The following is a 20743-nucleotide window of genomic DNA, read 5'->3' on the forward strand; positions in this document are numbered from 1 at the left end:
TTGCCACGTCTTTCCATTATCATCATAAAACTTATATTAAATATCTTTCAAATCTTAAATTCAATTGCTTTTACTTTATGTTATTTGTTTGTTGTGAATAGAAAACTATTATTTTGTTAATTGAAATATTTTCTTGAGTTATTCATATGTTTTTCTTATTTTTGTTTTTTTGTTGGCTATCAAATATTTTGGCTTGTTGGGTCGATCGATGCATTTATCATCAAATGGATGTAGTATGAATGTTGAATGGATTGTAAAGTATGTAATGCTTGGACATGTAACATAAGGTTGTTATTGTTTCGTGCTGTTGCATAAATAGACTTTGTTCTAATTCGTTTTTGCAAAAAGGGACGGTAAAATTACAATAAAATCATTGTGAAATACTATGTACGAGTTTTATGTTATGTTTGCACCTCTCCTCTTTACAACTTCTCTCATAAATAATTACTATAGGTTATTCTCTGCTTTAAAGTGAGTGGACGATGTATGAGTGTATGTGTTTGGGTGTAAAGATTGTGAGTGTGTTAGTGTGTGTTGTCTTAAATATAAATTCAATTTAATGGCTCGGTAAATTTACACAATACACGCACTTGTATATTTCAATTTGCAATATTCAAGTTGATCTTTTTCCATTTGAAACGAAACGCAAAATTGAATCGAAAAACACATTTTGTTGGATAGTGTAAAACAGCTACATACGATTCTTTTCTGGGGTTTCTTTGATATTTTTTGGATTAAAACGTGCTCGCTACTTGAGTGTGTTTAATTAGCTACTATAATAATAATCGTAATCATAATAATGATAATAATATTCGTTTAAACATTAACGCTTCTCATTATTGCTATTTTATGTTGGTTAAGCTGCTGGTTAGTCATAATAGAATATTCTATTTGTAAGGCTGTATTCCTAGGCAAATCATATGAACAACTTGTTTAACCATCGTCATAAATAAATTATGAATGCAGGATTTAAATCAAATCAAAAACAATTGTTACTAACAATAATCTCTTAGTATTAGTGTTTATTTATTTTTTTTTTGTTTTAATTAAATTAAATAATAATGCACAAATTAAACGCTATTTCTGCTGTTTAGGCAAAACAATTAAAAAAAAACTAAGTTTTTTCTGTTTCTTTCTTCTGTTTTCAATTGCAAACAATAATTAATTTACTATAATTTCAATCTGAAGGCGGCCCGAGCCGTCTTTAAGACGCAGACCATTGCTACACTTAGCACAATAGTTGCTCTCCACATACATATATTTGTATATTGTATATATTCTGTATAATTTACATTTTGGGTCAGACTAAAAACTCCATTCGTTGTGGGTTTTCTTTTGGTTCTGCCCTTAACAAAGTTTTCTGGTTCTTCATCATTTTACGTACAGATCGTGAAAATACTTGTTTAAAGTACTATATAGTTTCATTTTATCAGTTTATCAGGCCAATTAATACATGGTTTTCATTGCCAATATCAATATTGATGCATTTATGCATCATTTCATCTCAACATCAAATATTTGTTTTATGTTTTCATCAGTTTCGCTTGCGCACAGCGTTGTTAACAGAACTCGAAAGTTTTTTAACAAAACTCAAAACTTAAATCAAACATAAGACATTAAATACATTACATTTTCGTTCGAATACATTTTTCTCATTGTTGTTTGTTTGTTTGTTTTTTTTATGTGTGTGTATATAGAAAAATACAATCATTCATGTTTGTTATAATGTTGTAAATGTATAATTTTAATTAAATTAATTGGACGTTTAAGTAACTAACCGTTAATAACCTTTTGTTGCGTGATTCGCCTAACACAAAACTTTTCGTCTAACTAAACTCTCAATAAATACAAATAGAAACAGATACAAATAGTTATCATCATCATAGGATAGGAATCAATTATAGATAGATACGTTAGATAGAAAGATAGCTATAGCTTCGTTCACAAAATACAAAAATACATTTGCAGTATTCAATTTCCAGTTTTCGGGGACGAGGTGCTTGCTAGGGGAGGGAGAGGAGGTGATCCTTCCTTCCGTGACTTCCGTCGTTCCAACTGTCCAACGTTTTCAACGAATTTACAACTTAAGCAAAGTATAAACTAAAGCCAAAAGCTTACGCTGCACGCTGATTTTATGTTAGAAGGGATTCGCATTGCTGCTCGCCGGGTTTCTGCTCGATGGACGTGTGCTGAACGAGGATTTGCCGCTGGTGCCGCGCTGCGGTGGCATCGGACGGCGCACATGACGCATCTCGCTGTGGCAAAAGATTAAAAATAGAAACTACAATTAGCAAAAGCAACGACGAACATACATATGTGCAACTTGATTGCAGTGTTAATTGAAAGCTCATCAACAAATCAACAATGTATTATTATTACTTATAAAAGTATATATCGACTACACATTCAATTAAGCTCAGTTCCTTTATTGGCGTTGTTAGGCGGATGCCAGCAGCAGGTTAGCGGGGGGCGGGTCGCGCACATGCAAACATGTTCTTGCCACAGTCAACAATGCTTACCAGGGCTCTTTTTTCTTTAGGATTTTTTTTTTACAGGGGATATATTGTTTGTATATTGTGAGACATAAGTATGATTTTGATTCGATTTGTGTATGGTTGTTTGCTGCTGCAATTAACGACCCAAATGCACCCACCGATCCATTTCCATCTCCTCCAGACGCTGTGTAAGCGCCAGCTTCTGCTGCACTGCCAAACGCAGCAGCTGATTGAGCGTTTTCTTCTCCTCCTCGGCAGCCTCCAGCTGGCGATTCAGATCATCCACCTGGGTCACATACTCCTCGCAGCGTGCAGCGAACATTGCGCGCAAGCCTATGAAAAAAATATAATTTAAAATGGATTCACCAATTGCTGTATTACCAGAACTCACTTGAGAAGGTGGCGGCATCCTCCTTGAGCAGACGCAGCTCGTTGCGCAGCTTGGACATGGTGTCGCTGACAATGATCTTCTCGTTCTCGTACTTGGACTTGAGATTGGTGAGTGCCACCTCGGCGGTTTGTTTGTTTGACTTGAGCACATTGCGCAGCGTGCCAATTTGTTCGCGCTTCACGGACAGCAAGCTCTTCAGCTTGACAATCTGTTCCTGCAGTTCCTCCAGCTCCTCGCTGTTGGCCTTCTCCACAGCTGGAAATGAGAGTATAACATTAACATGAATGCTCTTTGTACCGATTGCTATTCTTCACTTACTCTCGCCACCTTCGGCGCGCACTTTGTGCTTGTTCAGATCGATGGTGTGCTCTACAGCTGTCTTGAGATGCTTGATCTGATCACTGACCGTGTCCACGTACTTCTTGATCTCCACCGAATCGGCCAGACCCTGCAGATCCTCCACAATTTGCGGGCGAGCAATGAAAACATCAGACTTGAACTGCGACTGAATGGCAGTCAGCGAATCGTTCTCAAAGCTGCAAATGGAAAGTGTACATCGTTAGAAGGAGTTAATTGAGTTGTGGTGTAATTTCAAAAGCCAACCTCATGTCGTCGCTCTTGTGATCCAGCAGAACACGCGTGGGCGTCTCTCCGTTGACCGTGCAAACGAGATGATACAGCTGCGCCAGATCATCGCTGAGTGCCACCAAGGTGCTGCGTGCGGAGCCCAAACTTTGGCCAGCATTCTGTGAGATGTGCGTTAGCGTTTGCACATCGCTCTGCAGATCTAGGGACTTTTGTTCGGTGGTTAGCAGTTTGTTCTTCAGATTGGTCACCTCGTTGCGCAGCGTGGTCGTGGCATCCGTGTAGTTGAGACCCTTCTGCAGCTCGGCAATGTCAGTCTTGAGGCCATCAATCTCCTTGGCGGAAAGCGTAAACCAATTGGCATATTGTGAGATTATTGCGCGTAGCTGTTGCTGCAATTGTTCATCCTTCTCCTGATCGGTACTGTTCGCCTTAGGATCCTTGAGCTCAACCTGTTTCTTCAGCTGCACCAGGGAGTCCACATGCGCGGCCAGCAACGCCAGACGTGACATAAAGTTCTGCAGTTCGTTTTGTGACTTGTCCAGACTTGTTTGGGCCTCACGCAAATTGGTCGTCAGATGGGATTTCTCATTCTCGATGCTCTCCAGCTGTTTCTCTAGCTTCTTCAACTCATTCAGATGGATCTCTGAGAACAAATCACACTTTGTGCCATCCGGTGACTTGAGCTCAGTGCTCAAGTCTGCCTCGAGGCGTTTCAGTGCCAGATTCTCCTCCTCGCCATCCGAATTGTTGCTGGCGTTGTCCTCCATGTTGCTGCGTATGCTGTAGGCCAGATTGCTAATGTGATACATGGACTCGCGGTTCAGATGACCGTCCAGCTCCTTCTTTAGCGCGTACTTGGCCTCGCGTTCGCCCTGTTGCGGAAACAAAAGTAATTAATTGGCATTCTTTAAAGCACGATTGTTTGGGACTTACTTGCAGTGCCTCCAGCGCCTCCTCCATTTGCTTCTCGGCGATCTTCTTGAGGTTGGCCAGCTCATCGACCTGTTGATTCAGCAGCTCCACCTCCTCGGTCAGACGGCGAATCTCGTGCTTGGCACCTTCGAATTCCACCTAAAAGTATAACGAATTATAGCAAACTAAAATAGGATACAATTATTTGTGGACTCACCTGCGAGCTTCTCAAGCTAGACACTTGCTTTTGTAGCGATATGTTCTCCTCCTCGAGTTCCGAGTATTCGCTGAGCATGCGCGTCTCGCGAAATTTCAAATCTTTCAGCTCGGATTTGAGACGCAGTCGCTCCGCTTCATTGTCGCTCTTGTCACGGCCAATATCGGAGTTCTCCTGCAACATGCGATCCCTCTCATTGCGCACACGTTCCAGCTCATGGCGCAGCTGCTTGATCTCGTTCTCCAGATCAAGTATCTGCAAATTGAGCGACGTTTCACGAGCGGCAGACTCATTAAGCAGCGTCTCCTCCTGCTCTATACCCGTCTTGTTGGTGACCTTCTGTGAGGTTTGGAATTTGGTAAGAGCCTGCAAAATGCAAAAACGGGAATGATGGTTAAAAACTATGAAAAGTCCAATTAAGAGTGCAGATAATTCACTCTATATATGGCTAAAGTATGCCCTGTAAAGTAAATGAGAAATAAAAGAGGAAACTGTTGAATGCACATTAACGAATATTAGAAGTCAAATTAAGCGGAGCGAATTGTGACATACCCTTTAAATTGAGGGAGACGGGAATTTTAAAAGTAATGAATTCAGAATTAAATTTATTTAAATTCTGTACTCTACTTAAAAGGATTTCTTTGGAGACTTTATTCACAAAAATTCAGTTTTGTTGTGCTTTATGAACAAAACAGTTCTTAAGTTCTATTTTCCCTTTGTTTCCGACATTTAATGCAAATATTATATACCCTATCTCTGACTCTGACCTCTCCAGGGTATAACAATCATAAAAGTTGCCAGCCTGCCATTTTTATTGCAGTCATTTGCATGTGTAAGCCGGGCGTGTAGCCGGAAAAAGATGCAGGAGAGAGAAGGGCAAGAAGATAGATAGAGAGAGAGATACAATGGGGGCGTCAGTCAGTCAGTCACTGGGGAGCTTGGCTGGCGCTTGCTGTTGCTGCTTACGACGACGACGACGTCGACGCCCCCACACTCTTTTCATTCGCTTCACTTGGTTACATTTTTCATTAAATGACGCAAATATCTTTGCTTTTTTTTTGGGGGGCGAAGTAAAATTTTCTTTTATTACAGATCTCCCAGTGGATAGTGAGCTGACTGAAGAAGAAGAAGAAGTGGACAGGGAGCAACTGCAACCAAGAGTGGGAATATTCGCACTCAAAGGCGAGCATTTATTGGATTTCTGTTAATTGCGATTGGCAGTGTTGGAAAATGTGCCATAGACGCACGTACACGTCAAGCTTAACGAGCCCAGGACACGCCCAGGACATAGCCAAAGGTAAATAAAAGTTTACGCATACTGCGAGAAATTAATAAAGACATGAAATATATGCAAATAAACATTAATGTTTGTTGAGGTAATACAACTGAAATTATAGAACAATTAAGGGAACAACAAAGTATACAGGTTCAAAAGAAATTTTAGCAAGTTTTAACAAAATAATATAATATATATATATAATATAAATAGATAACACAATATATTATTAATAAAAAAAAACAAACATAAATTTAATAAAATAATTAAAAGAAACAAATGAAAAGGAAATAAAACACAAAATAAAAAATTGTTTGGAAATGAAGGAAAGTGAATTAAATTAATAAACTAATTTAAAATAAATGAGAACATGTATAAAGTATAAAAAAATATAAATTATTTAAGTAGACAATTAATTAAAATATATAAAAGTTTAGAAGGCATTAGAAAAAACTTGTTTTCTAGGAGAATTGCAAATGAACAAAATCATTTTTTTCCAGTGTATTTTGCCATTTATGAAGTGTGCGGGCCAAGCCTTTAACTGTGCAGTCATAAAAGCCGCTGATTGAAGGCATGCGACGTGTCCATATGGCCAGGAGTTGAACTGGAACTGAAGAGAATTGAGCTCAACTGAACTGAACTGAACGGAATGCTGAAACTGGGCTGGGCCATAATCGTGTACAAGGCTTTAATTGAAATCTCGCCGGGCAGTCGTTAGTTTTTCTATGGCCATTTCGAGTACGTGCTTCACAGTGAGTAGAGTTGCCACTGCCACTGCCACCACCTGGCATCGTTGCTGCCACTTGAGCAACAGCGGGTGGGAGGCATACAGACATGCATACATAAGAAGTGACCACAGAGAGTGGAGGAATGCGGGCTGTGAAAGAGGGTGCTACAGACTGCTGGCTGTGTCTTTGAAGTATTTTTAAATGCTGTGTAATTAGCAAGCAGCAATCTTTTACAGCGCTGAATGCAACCCCAAAATTATAACGGAAATAGCCTGAAACTGCAGCCCTTTATCCTTTCTCCCTCTCTCTCTCTCACTTTCTTCGCGGTCTTATTATTATTGTCAAAGCCTTGGGGCGGCGTCAGAGCCTTTGTTGCTGTAGTAATCTCAATTTGAGCATCGCACAACACACACACACAGACACATACATGCCAACACCTACACTCAGTGAGAGGAGCTGTTCACCAGCTTGTGGCAAGTGCATTTCGTTAATTAGTGTGGATGAAAAGGCAATGGAAGGCAAACAAAAGGCCGAGACTGAGACTGAGTCTGAGACTCTAACTTGGAAATTTGAGACCTCTAATGCCGCCAACGTCATCGCTATCGTCGTCGTCGTCGTCGTCACACACCAGGCAAGAGCTGCGAGTGTTTATTTTGTGTGCCACTACATAGCACAGTGGCGCCACCTAGGCTACGTATAGGCAAACAAACACATGCATTAAAGAGGGTGTTTCTCTAAGTGCTGCAAATTGTAATGAGAACTACTTTAAATGGGTCTAATGTCCTCTTAAAATTCCGCACATTCAAGTAATTTTAAAAACATTCGAAATCGTTTTAGTTAAGTATTATGTTATAGAGATACATAAGAAATTTATTTTCGATTTATAGATCAGACAGCCAAAAATGATATATTTTTGGGTTTTACTTTAATTTCAAATCAACTTTTCATTATAGAAGAACACCCTTTATCTGCCAAGTGACTGAAGGAATAATATGCGTGGAGGTGTAAAATAAAATACAAATAAAAGTCAGTTGAAAAACAGACTTTGGCAAGAAGTTCAAATGAAATTCGAGCTGTTAAAAGTGCCAACAACATTGCAACAATGCCAACTGCCAACTGCCAACTCTTTGCTTTTAAATGACTTTTGATATAACTAGTGCACACGTGACGTCATCCATATATACAAGGGGTATAGAGTAGCATAGTAAATCTATATGCAAATGATGACACCAGACGTGAGTCTCTAGAGCAGACGTCTTGAACTTACCACGAAGTTCAAGCGCATTACAAAGAGAAGTGTGAACTATGCGGAAGTCACATGAAATCGTCAACTAAAAATAGTTGAGCTTACAGGTTGCCACTTTTAGCAAATGGAAATTTAATTTGTGTTTGAGTTATATTTCAAGGAATAATATATTATTGGTAATAAGGAAGATACTAAACATTATAATAAATAAAAATGCAAATAAAAATAAAAGAATATATCTATATTTTGTGCCTACTACAGAGCAGTCAAACAACTCTGATATTTTTTGAGTTCAAGTTGACAGTGTATTGGCAATGGCGCCATCTATGGTTCAGCAGGGGCAACAGCAAGCGAGCGACTGACTGCAGACAACAGGCTTGCCACAACAACCGCAATAAATGACACCATGACATGAACTTTATGCAAATTAGAAAAGATTTTTAATTAAGTCGAGCAAATATTAACACAGCCAGGCGTGGCTGGCAATGCGACCGACCAGGAGAAGCATAAACGGAGGAGCAGGAGATGAGAGCTCAACAGTTTAGGTGTGTTTTCTCTTCCGCTCTGCTCCGCTCAATGTGCAACGCACATTGCTGTTGTGTGTTTTGTATTTGCGGTTGGAATGCTGATGCTGTGGAGTAGTCAACAAAAATGGTCTGTCGCAGCATCAAATTTAGCCGTGGCAACAGCTGTTGCAATGTTTCCGTGTTTGCCGGCCACTAAAAATAGAGCAGATTGCCCACATTATGATGGCAACGAGTAGCGGAATTTTGTGTGCGACTCGCTTAGGTGGCAAACGTGGGCAAACGGTGACAACGACAACGACAACAGCAGCGGCAATGGGCAATGGGCGACTCATAACAATTTCCCCCCGCCAACCAAGAAGAGAGGGAGGCAGGGAGGGGAGAAACAAACACGATGTTGATAAAGTATGCCATGAATGACTGAGCAGATTGTTGGGCCACGCCAAGCGACAATGACAACGATGACGACGACGACGACGCCATCTACAGCTCCTCTGCCACGCCTCATGGAAATAACAATCAGTGGCAGGCAACACTAACAAATGCAAAGCTGTTGCTGCTACTGTGTTGCTGCTGCTGCTGCTGCTTTGCCTTTGCCTCGGTTTTGTGTTGTAGGTTGTCATGTAATTTCTTAACTCACACACTCGGAACATGGACATGGGATGCGGACGCACTTGTGGCCTCCATGTCAATGCACGCATTTGACTCTTCCATTCTCTCTCTCTCTCTCTCTCTCTCTCTACATCTCATTCTCATCCGCTTTCTCCTTCTCTTTCACACACTCCTTCATTCCCTCTTGCTTTGTTAAATTTGAATCGTCGCCAAAATGAAAATAAGCAAAACATCGCGCGATTCTGCGACTCGGAGAGGCAACAACACCCCGCTTCCCTTGCCTTCCCCCTTCTGGCCTAAAAGGAAAATGTATAATTCGAGCATGGAAAGCGTGCAACACAACAAAGCAACGCAAATTAAGCTCTCAACTAAATGGAAAACAACTAAACTGTAAACTACAACTAAGCACAGCAATAAACAGGTGAGCAAAATACCCTATTTGAAGATTACACATTATAGTAGATATGAAACGTTTGCTGAAAGTCAACCCATAGAATAAGAAGTTTGCTAAAAATGGGGAAGAAATGTAGGAAAAGAAACTATCTATCTATCTGTGGATGTAGATTTTATAGAACGAAATGTTTCTTTTAATTAACATTCCTATGATATTTTCATTTCATCAATTAGGAAAGAATTCATTTTATTTTGAAAACAAAAAATATATAAACGCAATTTATATTTTAGGAGTTAGTATTATATCGGGTAATACCCTCAATAGTTTACTCTTGAAATCTACTATTAAGCTACTATTAAAAAGAGCTCTACATTTTTGTAATACTTTCAAATTCTTTTTACATACTTTTTGTTAGAAGTTAGTTTGCTTATGAACAGTTTTGTGTACAATAGATATACAAAGTTCTTCTTACATATTCTTTTTCTTTTTTATATTCTTTTCATGAAAATTGTGAACAAAGAAATTTGTCTGTTTACTGGTAAAACATTGACTAATCCGTTAGCTATGCAAACATAATAATTATTCAGTTAATATGTAATGTTCTCATTCTCTTTTGTTGCTTCTCTCTCTCTCTTATAACACAAAACACTCGTGAACATTTAATGATATCGCATAGTCGTAATACCTTCCTCGGGGAAAAGGGAATAATGCTCGTATATATTTCTTAAATGATGCTCTTAACACACTGCGAATATTGTGTGTGTGGGAAATGTAAAAATGTGAAAATGGAAAAGCGTCCGCACAACATGTAAATCCTTTTTGCAGCTGCGAAAACAATGTATGCAAATGCACACAGTAGGGATAAATGTGCTTCTTTCTGCTTCTACTGCTGTGTTGTCATGCCACACACATGCCACAGAGACTGAGACTGTGTTGCATCATCCGTGTGTGTAATAAAAATCATTTGCAGTTAACAGGCAATCGGGGTAAGTCGTAATATTGTGACCAAATGCTGTAGTACTTGAGAGATGCAACCACACATTTTTGCATTTGCATTTGTGGGTCAACAATTGGCAGCACTCCAAGGATGCCGCAAACAGAGTCAAAGAGAGAGAGAGAGAAAGAGAGCTTTTCAACTTGGCTCATAAAATGTGTCTATGGGCCGAAACGACGCGGAAGCCAATCAGCGTGCCAAATAAGTTTGGTGCAAATAAATTGCATGACCATTATGGCCATGGAATTGCCACAGAAAGTTCACTCACAAGTCTCTGCTGCTGTCCTTCCATCCAAGCTGCTGCTGCTGTTGCTGCTGCTGGCAATGCTCATCAGTGGCACAACTGATGCTTTACATTTTCATTGCAGAGCCGCCTCCTGGGGACAGCAAAGCAGAGGCGGGCTGCAGACGAAGGCGGGGATACAACAATATCTCTGTCTGTCTGTCTCTGTATGTGTGTGTGTGTGTGTGTGGGGCTGGCTCGCTGGCAACATTTTTCCTGCTCATTTCCCTTGCAGCAAGCGAAGCCAGAGAGACCAGTCAGCAACAACAACAACCAAAACAACAACAACAACAACAAATGACAACTGCGACTGCAACCAAGTCGGAAACATGTTTTGTCAGTGCTCAAGCGCTGCATTTAACCCTTTGCCTCCTGCCACCGTCCTCCCTCCCCTTCCTCTTGCTCTCATCTAACCCCAACTTGCAGCCCCAATTGTCCTTGTTGTTGTTGTTGCTGCTGCTGCCGGATTTGATTGCCGTAGAATTGCAATTTGCGCCAGCAGAACAGAACATCAGCGTCAAATCATTATAATTTCTTCGTCGGGATTTCCACGTTTTCCTTGCTTTGCTTTTTTCCATTTTTATTTTTTTGTGCTTTGCAGTTCTTTAGTTGCCTCTGTGTCCTTTATAGTCTGCTTAGTTGTCGCTTTGATGTTGCTGTTGCTGTCATTGCAATTGCAAGTGTCTGGCTAGGATTTGTTAAACGGCTTTTCGCTGCGCTGTTTGCCAACTCTCGCGAATCGAGGGATTATGGCAAGAGCTTTATTTCCTGCCACATTCGTATGCAATCGAAATAAAGTCTATTAAGTGCTTAATACAACAATAATTATAATCCAACTTTGCTAAAATGCTGCTGGCGATTATTATGCGTTATTAGTGAGGCTAAATTATGACATAATGTTGGAAATTAAAGGAATTTAAGTTATTTATATCAGTTAAGTTATTTATATCCAAAATTCTTATTTCTGTGAAAGGAATTATCCATGATGGCATTTTAGTTTTCAGTAGCTTAGTAATAGAATTGATTAATCGATTTAACAAATTGGAGTTTATTTTTGGGAACAATTGTTTAGAAACTGTGATATCCAAATATAATCAAACATTTCCATAAATAAAAAGGTTAAAGGTTTAGATGACTTTCATATTTCATTCGTATATCACATTATTCATATCAATTATCTATGAGGAAGCTGATAACTTTGTTATTTGGTTAAAGGTATTAGAAGAATATCTATATTGTTATTTCAAAATATTTATGATTCACAAAATTATATGCGATTTCCACATCGTAACTTTTTGTTTGCAATTCAGTTTATATTTTTACAAACAAAGTTATGTATACCTACATTTAATTCTTTTTAATATTTGGTCGCATTTACATTTGCCATCCTCTATACACATTTTATTTATTTCATGCAAATTTCGTTAAATAAAATGAAATTGTTTGCTATGTTTCCGTTGTAATCCCCATGCCACACTAAATTCATTTCTATTTTTTGGGAATATTCATTCAGCTTACTTTAAAATTCCACAATTTGCCTAGTAATCTCTTTCTTTTTTTCCCTCTCTCTACTCTTTATTCGTTCGCTTTACTCATTCATCATGTGGGTGTGGGAGGAGAAGAAGCGTAGTGCAAATAAGAGCATTAATTATTGAAGTTGGTATTAAAAAGTTTTGGCTTTTGTCATGGCCTGGCCACAGTAAAGTAACCAAGTTAACAACTCGCAAGCCGCAAACAACTGCACACAGGATACAGGACGCAGTGCTCAGAACTGACTGCAAGTCCCTAAGCGAAATGTCCTTGGCTGCTTCCTCTCCTCCTCTCTTCGTTCTCAGTCGAGTCATAAAATATGGCTAGCACACAAACACACACACACGCGTACAATACAAACACAAACACACACATACACATATCGCATTGCGTTCGTTTCATGGCTCTTGTTTGTGGATCAGGAGGGAGGATGGTAGGGGGCCGGGGAGGTGCTTTTAATTGCCGCAGTTAGACACGTCCAAAACAACATGTGTAGCAAGCAGAGACCAGCCACGCCTCTCAGTGTCTACCTCCCACTCTGTCGTACCACAAGAACCACACAAAGCTAAATAAATAAATGGCCAACAACGGCTGACACCGACAACTGTCCCCTCTCTTTCTCCTCGTTTGCCACCACCTCTTGTGCTCTCTCCTAACCAACTACGCAAATATTTGTATCGACTGCAATTGCACTTTGAGCCAATTTACGATTATCCTGCTGCCTATACATACTACATCGAGGACACAATTATCCATTCAAGCTGCCGCCAGCCAAAATGCAAAATATTCTATTAATTCTAGACTGGCTAATTTCATTTCATGATGATGACGTTGCGCCTGGCTTTGCCATTTCAGGGTTGTCGCCCACGGCCTGATATCTTGATTACAAGTGCAAGTGGAAATATGTCTCCCATTTTACTACTTTCCTTCTTCTTCACTTCTCCCTTACTCTCTCTCTCTCTCTCTCTCTCCCACATGCGCAAAATGCCCGCAGTGTCGTCGTCATCGTCATCGTCATCGTCGTTTGGCGACGTTGCGAATTATTTTTTTTCCCCCCTTTTTTTTCGTTTTGAAATTTTAAGCATGCATTAATCTGTGTGCGAGTGTGAATGAGAGAGTGTTGTGTTTGTATGTGTGTGTGTGTGCGAGTATGTAAGCGTGAATGTGCGACTGTATGTGTGCGTGTGTGTGTGCTTTGTATAAGTGTGGTATTTTGCTCACGGCGCTCTCGTTAAAGTTCAGTTGAGTTCAAAGCTAACAAGCTGGAAACTATCAAGCAAAGCGGGGACTAATGGGCAGGTGGTGGGCGCCACCTGTCGGCTAATTAATCAACTTCTGGACGCAGATTGAATTCTATTTAAAAATAAAACTATTTGCAAACTTCTCAAATTAAGCGAATACATTGAATAGTTAGAGGCTAGTTTTATGGCGTTTATTACTTGATATTGATTATTAAACCATCTGTAAGCAATCACTTAAATTGTAATTTGATTATCATATTTGAATGATATATAATATATGTAATTTGTAAAACACTTTTATAGGCGTAGCTACATAGATTACCTCATTCAAAATTACATTTTTTATAATTTTATAAAAAAAGAGTTCTTAGAAATTCAAATTAAGGGTAACCTAAATGATGTCATGTTAAAGAACTTAAATTGCTATAATTTGTATTTTTAGCCAACTATTCTATCAAGCTTGAGTGCGACAACTTAATTTCCCCTATTAGTTCTATTTTTCACATATAGAAAGTAATTCTTTGCTTTCGCAAACGAGTAATTAACGCTTCTGGTAATCGTAAAAACGAGGTAAAAAAAAAAAAAAAAACATGATAATGAGCCGCCAGGCAAAAGCTGCCCTTGCTTTCCCGCTGCCACACTTTTCCCTTTCCCTTTAGCTTTTTTTTTGTTGCTCTGATTTGACGAAGGACAAACTTTGTAGTTGGCTTTTCCGCATTGCACGTTGAAATTCCAGCGGAAATGCCAAAACAATTGGCATGGCTAATTGCCAGACAGCCAGTCAGGCAGGCAGGCAGTTGGCAAAAAGCAGAAAAAAAATATACAGCTAAACATAGGTGCAAAATGGAATGGCAGAAGTGCTGACTGACTGACTGACTAACTGACTGAGTGCTTATTGGCCATGTTGTAATAAAAACAGCAAAGGCAACTATTCCGCTGAATGGTGATGATAAAGCACAGACCAAATTGACCGTGATCAGGCAAACAAAGAGACCAAGGGAGAGAGAGAGAGCGGAAAGAAAGAGATGCAGATCGAGCGAGTACAGAGAGACTAAGAGAGTGAGAGCGGGGGCGTTCACTGAGGCGGCGCCAAGTACCGCAAGCCAAGTTTATAGAACGAACAGCAAACAGCGAACAACATGTGACCAGCTGGCTGGTTAAATGAATCGTGATTATCAGAGCCGGACATTGCGACTAGACGACTACAGTGGATAATAGTCTTTATGGCATATATAGAATAAGTTGCATAAAATAAAATCTGTTGAAATACTTAATTAAATCAGACGAGTACAGTGAACTATCTCTATAGTACAATAAAGTATCAGCTAAAAATAAAATGTAATTGGTTGATACAGAAAGGCAAATACAAAAATAAATTTCTTGAGATGCAAAAATATCTGAGACCTGCACAATATAATCATGAACTTTTTAAATTGCCATAGCTACTTTTGCTTTTAATTTCCTACACATTTTTTATATGATCTTTTTAAATGAAAACAGCTTAAATATTATTAAATTAAATTAAATAGAAATTTGAATTTTAAAGACAGTTGAAAAAATTCATTAACTGGTTGCTTTTCTCTCAGAAACTTCATTAAATATTCTTAAAACATTTAATTTTTTATGAAATGAAAATAAGTCACAAAATTAACTATGTTAGCTGTGAAAATGTCGGGTTTCTAAGTTGTTCACTTTAGGCAACATTCACTGTAGTTGCCAACAAGACAAATTGAAAGCCGATTGCAAAACTTTTGCTCTAACCGTGAGTGTGTCGGTGTGACTGGCAAGAATGTGTGTGTGTGTGCAGGTAGATAAGCGACAATTGGAATTTGCTTGGAAACAGTAAGCACACATACACATAGCCATGTACACTCACACATACAGTCAGACAGCTGTTTGACTGTTTTTGGAAAGAAAGAGAGATTGATTAGTTGGTCAGTTGAATTGAGCTCACCTCCTGAGTTATGTCCAGCTCATGTCGTGTGTTGTCGTAGAGCGTTTCCAGCTCCTCGCATTTCTGCTCCAACGCTGACTTCTCCTCGAGCAGAGATAAGCCATATTGAGCGGATTGTGCACTGGCGCTGGACACTTGATCGAGTTCGCGTGTCAGACGCTCCACTTCCATGCGCAGTTCCAGCACTGTTTGCTGTTGTTGTTGGGCAGTGCCATCGTTGGCGTCGCTGGCGCTGGACATGATGGGGGGGATTGGGGGGAGGTGTATAGGAAGGGAATGTGTGTGTGTGTCTGTATGCAGAGCTTTAAGGACGGTACCACACACACTCACAGTCTCTGTATATATGTATGTGTGTGTGTAGCAAGTGCTCCTGTTGCTTGGGCGGAATTATCTTTAAATTCTGTTTTTGTTTTGCTTCGTTTACTTGTTTTTTTGTTTTGGAGGGAAATCAATATAGAAAAAATGCTCCCTTTATTTATTTTTACTGTTGTTGTTGTCGTTGTTGTTTATGTTGTCGGACGTTGCTTGAGTGCTTCTTCTTCAGCTGCGGCTGCTGCTGTTTCGGTTTCTCCGTTTCCCGCTCCGTAAAACACACTCACTCCACTCACACATACACACGCAAGCGTGGTGCGTGTAGCGCGTCTGTGTGCGTGCGAATAAATATGAGTGTATACGTATGTATGTGAGTGGGGTATATGCCTGTGTGAGTTTGGCTCGTTTCACCTTTTCTCTTTTGTGCTGCTATTCACTGCTGGCACATTGGAGCTGGCCGTGGAATGAAAATTGAAGAATCTTTTTCGTTGCGTTTCTTTTTCTTTATGCTTTTCTTTTACTTTTTTTATGTTCACTATGTTCCTCACTTACACCTCGAGAGGATCTCGCTCTTTAAATGCACATTTACTGCACACACTGTGCACCGTGGACGGGGGCGGCACTCTTTAAACACAAGTGGACAGAAGAGGACAGGAAGTTTCAATTAACAGAACGGTGGTCGACGTCGCTGCTGCTGCCGTCGTCGTTGTCGTTGTCGACATGACATCACACGATTTCCACTTTCATTTCTATTTTTCAATTTCAATTTGTTGCTGTCCAGTTATTGTGAGTTTTTTGTTTTATGTTTGGTAGCCAGCGAGCCACTTGATGCAATTATACGTATTTCGTTGCACGTTTAGACGGAATTTGTTAGATTAGCTATTTGCTAATTTAAAATTATAGTTTTAATCGAAAATTTTTCAAAGCGAATGGCAAAAACAAAAACTCCGCAATCACGGTCCGAGTGCGAGTTGAGTGTGTGTGTGTGGTTCGCCCCACTGTTTGTGACGGAATGCGAATAGAGGAGGTGACCACAGATAGGATTTAAAAATGTGCTAAATAAAGTCGCAAAGTTCACCGAAAATTTGGTATTCATGGTTACAAGCTGTCGCTTCTTGTAAACTTCAACTGCTTGTATTATTTTTTCATATTTTAATGATTAAAGAAGCTTAAATTTACATAACAATATATTTTATAATGACATTATATCCAATTGGCGAATATGCATATATCAGGTTGTTGCCGATATATATCTGTGTGCTATCGATAAGCCACGATAAGCAAGTGTGTACACACTGTTCGATAGTCAGACTGCCAGCAAAACAGCTGATTGGCTGGCATGCAGTTCTTATTCTCGGTGCGTTTAAATTTATATTTTTAGTTTGTAATAAAAAACACCTGTGTAACAATTTGGCTATTCAGATTCATCCAATTGAGCTGAGTAGCCTGTGTGCGTGTGTGAGTGTTAGTAGACACAGCTAAACCAAAAATGTTACTTTCTGTTGTCTCTCATTGCGAAATTTTCAACGCGAGCAACAACAACAAGAACAACAATAGCAACAACAACGAAACCAACTTGAACAGCCGTTAAAACAAAGGCAGTAAAATAAGAAATCAAGCATAAAGTGTGCTGTAAATTGCCAAGCAATCAACTAAAGCATCTAAAATAGTGATAGTTTTGTTCAAGGAGTAGCAATTGCTGTACGAATCACAATTGTTAACCTGTTTGAAATCTGCGAATTGTCAACTTGCGTGAACATCTGCGTCCAAAAAAAAGCGACTTAACGAAGTCGACGTAGGCGTCGACGTCGGCGTTGGAGTGGGTAGCTAAAAACAATAAACAACTGAAACTGAAATAAAAAAGCCTAGCAACATACAGTGATGGAAATGCGAGAGGTGCTGAGTCGCGAGGGGCGCGAGGCGAAAAATTTGCTCGTCTACCAGTTTTGCGATGAGACAACAACACACAACAACGACACGAGTGGAGGAAGAGGAGCTGGAACTGGAGGCGGCGTCGTCATCGACGGCAGTGTTGTTGTCAATGGCGACTGTAAGTTTTATTTGTTTTTGTCACTTTACACGAATTGAAGCTTCACATGTTCTCTGTGCGTTTTTTAGGTTATCCAACGCCCAGTTGCCGCAAGCCGCCTGTGGCGCCACCAAAGTCACCCAACGGCGGCCAACAGACGCCCAAACACTGCCAATCGCCCACAGCCAAGAGTAGCAACAATGCCGGTGGAGTCGCTTCGAATAGCGGACCGCGTGTGCGCAGCGCTTCAACGGGACGCGACAAGAAGTCGGAGTTGCAAGCACGCTACTGGGCGCTGCTCTTTGGCAACCTGCAACGTGCTGTCAACGAAATCTATCAGACTGTCGAGTGCTATGAGAACATATCAAGCTGCCAAGAGGCGATACTCGTGCTCGAGAACTATGTGCGTGACTTTAAAGCGCTCAGCGAATGGTTCAAAGTCAGCTGGGACTACGATTCACGGCCACTGCAGCAGCGGCCACAAAGTCTCGCCTGGGAAGTGCGAAAAAGCAATCCAACGCCACGAGTGCGCACCAAAAGCTTGTGCAGTCCCACAGCTTCGGGAAAATCGAGCCCAGCGCTGTTTGCCTGCAACTCGGGCAAAACATCGCCCTGCTGTGATGGCCATGTGTCTCCCAAGAAGCTTTTGCGTGCCTACGATCAGTTGCCACGCGGTGCCATGCGAGTGAATGTACGCGAATTGTTTGCGGCGAGTAAGCGAGCGACACAGGGTGGCGGAGGAGGAGGAGCCAACTCCAATTCGGACACTTCGTTGAATGCCAATCCATTGGAGCAGGCGCCAGACTTGAGTGCGTCAGACAAGTCGTATGTGCAGCTAAACACACAATATTCTCAGACCGATCTCGAGGATCCACATCTGACGCTGGCCGATGTGCGCGAGAAGATGCGACGCGAGGCAGCCGAAAGGGAGGCAATTGAAAGAGAGGCAGCTGAGCGAGAAGCAGCTGAGCGAGAGGCAGCTGAGCGAGAGGAAGCTGAAAGAGAGGCGGCAGCAGCAGCCGCTGAGGGTACGAAACTGCCGACATTACAATTCGCTGTTATAGCTACTAATAAATGTATCGTTTTAGCATCTCAACAAGTAGAGACGGCAGCTAAAGAGGCAGTGGAGTCAGAGCAAGTACCACAAACAGACAGCCCAGCAGTTGAGCAACCACAATCAAAATCAGCAGTTGAATCTGTAGCTATTGTTGAGCCAACGGCTTTGCAGATGACTGTCTGCCGCATGGATGCCATGGAGAATCTTCTGCTGCAAGCGCAGGCCAACAAGGAGCCAACGCCACCGAGCACACTGCTCAAGCCAGTGGCGCCGCTGCCTGAGAATCCGGCAAAGAAAGCACAGCCACTGAATGCGCTGAGCGGTGCAGCGAATGCAATGCAGAATAGTCCGCTAAAGTACTCCAGCGTACTCAATCGTCCAGCAGCTGCGCGTGGCAGCAATCCAAAGACACAGAGCACACAACAAGTGGCAGCAGCAACGGCGCCAACAACTGCAGCTAAGCTGGGCACCACAGCAAAGACAGCCACGCTGCCCAAGACGGCAGTTAATGGCTTGCGGCGCAGCAACAACAATAATGTGAATGCCAATGTCAATTCCAATACGAATTTAAAGCCATTTGGCGCACGCACAGCACGCAGCACAGTGTTGTCAGCACCCACGGTGCCGCCGCGTCCCTCTAGCAAAACCGAGTGCTATGGACCGCCCAGCAATGTGGCCAGCAGATTGTCAGCACGTTCGCGCACCATGATCGACATGAATGGCAATTCGGCGCCAGCTGCGGGAGCAGCAGCAGCAGCTCCAAAGCCACTGGCCAAACGCACGCGCAGCACTTTGCTGACCACAACAACGACAACAGCCGGAACAGCGGGCACAACTGTTGGCAAGCGTGTGAGCTTGCCCAGCGTGCGTTTGAGTTCCCGCGAGGACATTGCCAGCTCCACATCCACGCTGAAGGCGAGCAACGAACAGCTGAGCAGCTCACGCAGCACCATCAAGCTGGACGATCGACATTCCGAGCCAAAGCAGTTGCAATTGCAGCTGCACGATGCCAACGATGGCTGGCTGACGGTAAAGAATCGACGCAGGAGCAGCATGCACTGGGCGAATCGATTCAATCAGCCAACAGGATATGCCAGTCTGCCAACGCTGGCACTGCTCAACGAACAGAAGGAGGAGAAGGACAAGCAGCAGCGCGAGAAAGCCAAGACGGCGGCGAATGCAAAGCCAGCGGTGGCAGGTAAAGCGCCAGCTGCAAAAGGTGCTGCCAATAAGGCGGGCAACAAGATTGTGGCGCCGCCAGCACCACGACCAGAGATTAAGAATGCCAAAGCCAAGGTGAATTCATTCCCAGCTCTGCGAGCAGCTGCTCAGGTTAAGAAACAAGACAAAACCAGTGAGAAAGACAAAGAAAAAGACAAGGAAAACAAGGATGCAGAAAAAGATAAAGACAAGGAGAAGGAGAAGGAGAAGCATGCAGACAAAGAGAAGGAGAAGCTCAAGGAGAAGGAAAAACAGAAACCAGCGACAACAACTGCCTTCTCACGTAGCAGCAGCAATTGTGGCTCCAATGTCAGCAGCGCCTTGAATGGACGCACCTCAATTATCAAGCGACAGAAATCGGATCTCACTGGACTGAAGATGACGTCACTGCACAAGGAATACATGAGGAGCGAGAAGAATGCGCTGCGCAAGCAGCAGAAGGAGCAAAAGGAGCAGAGCAGCCATGACAATAGTGGATCTTCAGGCAGCACTTGCGAGTGTGAGTATGAAGAAAGGATTAAAGGAAATATTACCCGTAGTGTTATATTCATTAGATTGAATCTTAAGATTGATAGTGAATGTTTGCTCTCGTTGAATAGCTAAAAAAAATCTAGATTAATAAGTTATAGTGATAAAGGGCAGAGGGATGTGTATCCATTTATTGAAGCAGAAAGAGGAGGAGAAGGGTCTACCCTCTATTTATTTATTGTTTATGATATATTATTTTTAAATTTCCTTA

The 20743-nt window shown here is 41.5% G+C and overlaps 2 protein-coding genes across 3 annotated transcripts in view; one reads left to right on the forward strand and one right to left on the reverse strand.

Moving 5' to 3' along the window:
* Nucleotides 1-149: 149 nt before the first annotated feature.
* On the reverse strand, nucleotides 150-16722 carry LOC133850769 (protein bicaudal D). The gene is made up of 8 exons (XM_062286955.1): nucleotides 15386-16722; nucleotides 4604-4969; nucleotides 4408-4545; nucleotides 3490-4346; nucleotides 3205-3422; nucleotides 2887-3141; nucleotides 2654-2828; nucleotides 150-2255 (listed from the first exon to the last, which is right to left on the reverse strand). Exons 1-8 carry the CDS (start codon nucleotides 15623-15625, stop codon nucleotides 2138-2140), a joined length of 2367 nt encoding a protein of 788 aa, XP_062142939.1. The 5' UTR covers nucleotides 15626-16722; the 3' UTR covers nucleotides 150-2137.
* A 295-nt stretch (nucleotides 16723-17017) lies between these two features.
* The window catches only part of LOC133850768 (S phase cyclin A-associated protein in the endoplasmic reticulum), a 34436-nt gene continuing 30710 nt past the window's right edge, over nucleotides 17018-20743 (forward strand). The window contains exons 1-3 of one of the 2 annotated variants that reach the window (XM_062286952.1): nucleotides 17018-17747; nucleotides 17816-18754; nucleotides 18815-20503. In XM_062286952.1, coding sequence (XP_062142936.1) covers nucleotides 17579-17747; nucleotides 17816-18754; nucleotides 18815-20503 — 2797 coding nt within the window. In that variant the 5' untranslated portion in view covers nucleotides 17018-17578. The remainder of the gene's footprint in view (nucleotides 17748-17815; nucleotides 18755-18814; nucleotides 20504-20743) is intronic. The other variant, XM_062286953.1, reaches the window with a different exon arrangement.

This window comes from Drosophila sulfurigaster, chromosome 2L (assembly GCF_023558435.1).
Source record: "Drosophila sulfurigaster albostrigata strain 15112-1811.04 chromosome 2L, ASM2355843v2, whole genome shotgun sequence".
Taxonomy (NCBI): Eukaryota; Metazoa; Arthropoda; class Insecta; order Diptera; family Drosophilidae; genus Drosophila; species Drosophila sulfurigaster.

Bases quoted from the DNA above. Each gene is read 5' to 3' on its own strand.
- LOC133850769 (XM_062286955.1), bottom strand. From the start codon at position 15,625: ATGTCCAGCGCCAGCGACGCCAACGATGGCACTGCCCAACAACAACAG. The intron at 4,546-4,603 runs GTGAGTCCACAA...TTATACTTTTAG, and splicing joins CTAGCTTGAGAAGCTCGCAG to GTGGAATTCGAAGGTGCCAA. The intron at 3,142-3,204 runs GTAAGTGAAGAA...TCTCATTTCCAG, and splicing joins GCGCGCCGAAGGTGGCGAGA to CTGTGGAGAAGGCCAACAGC.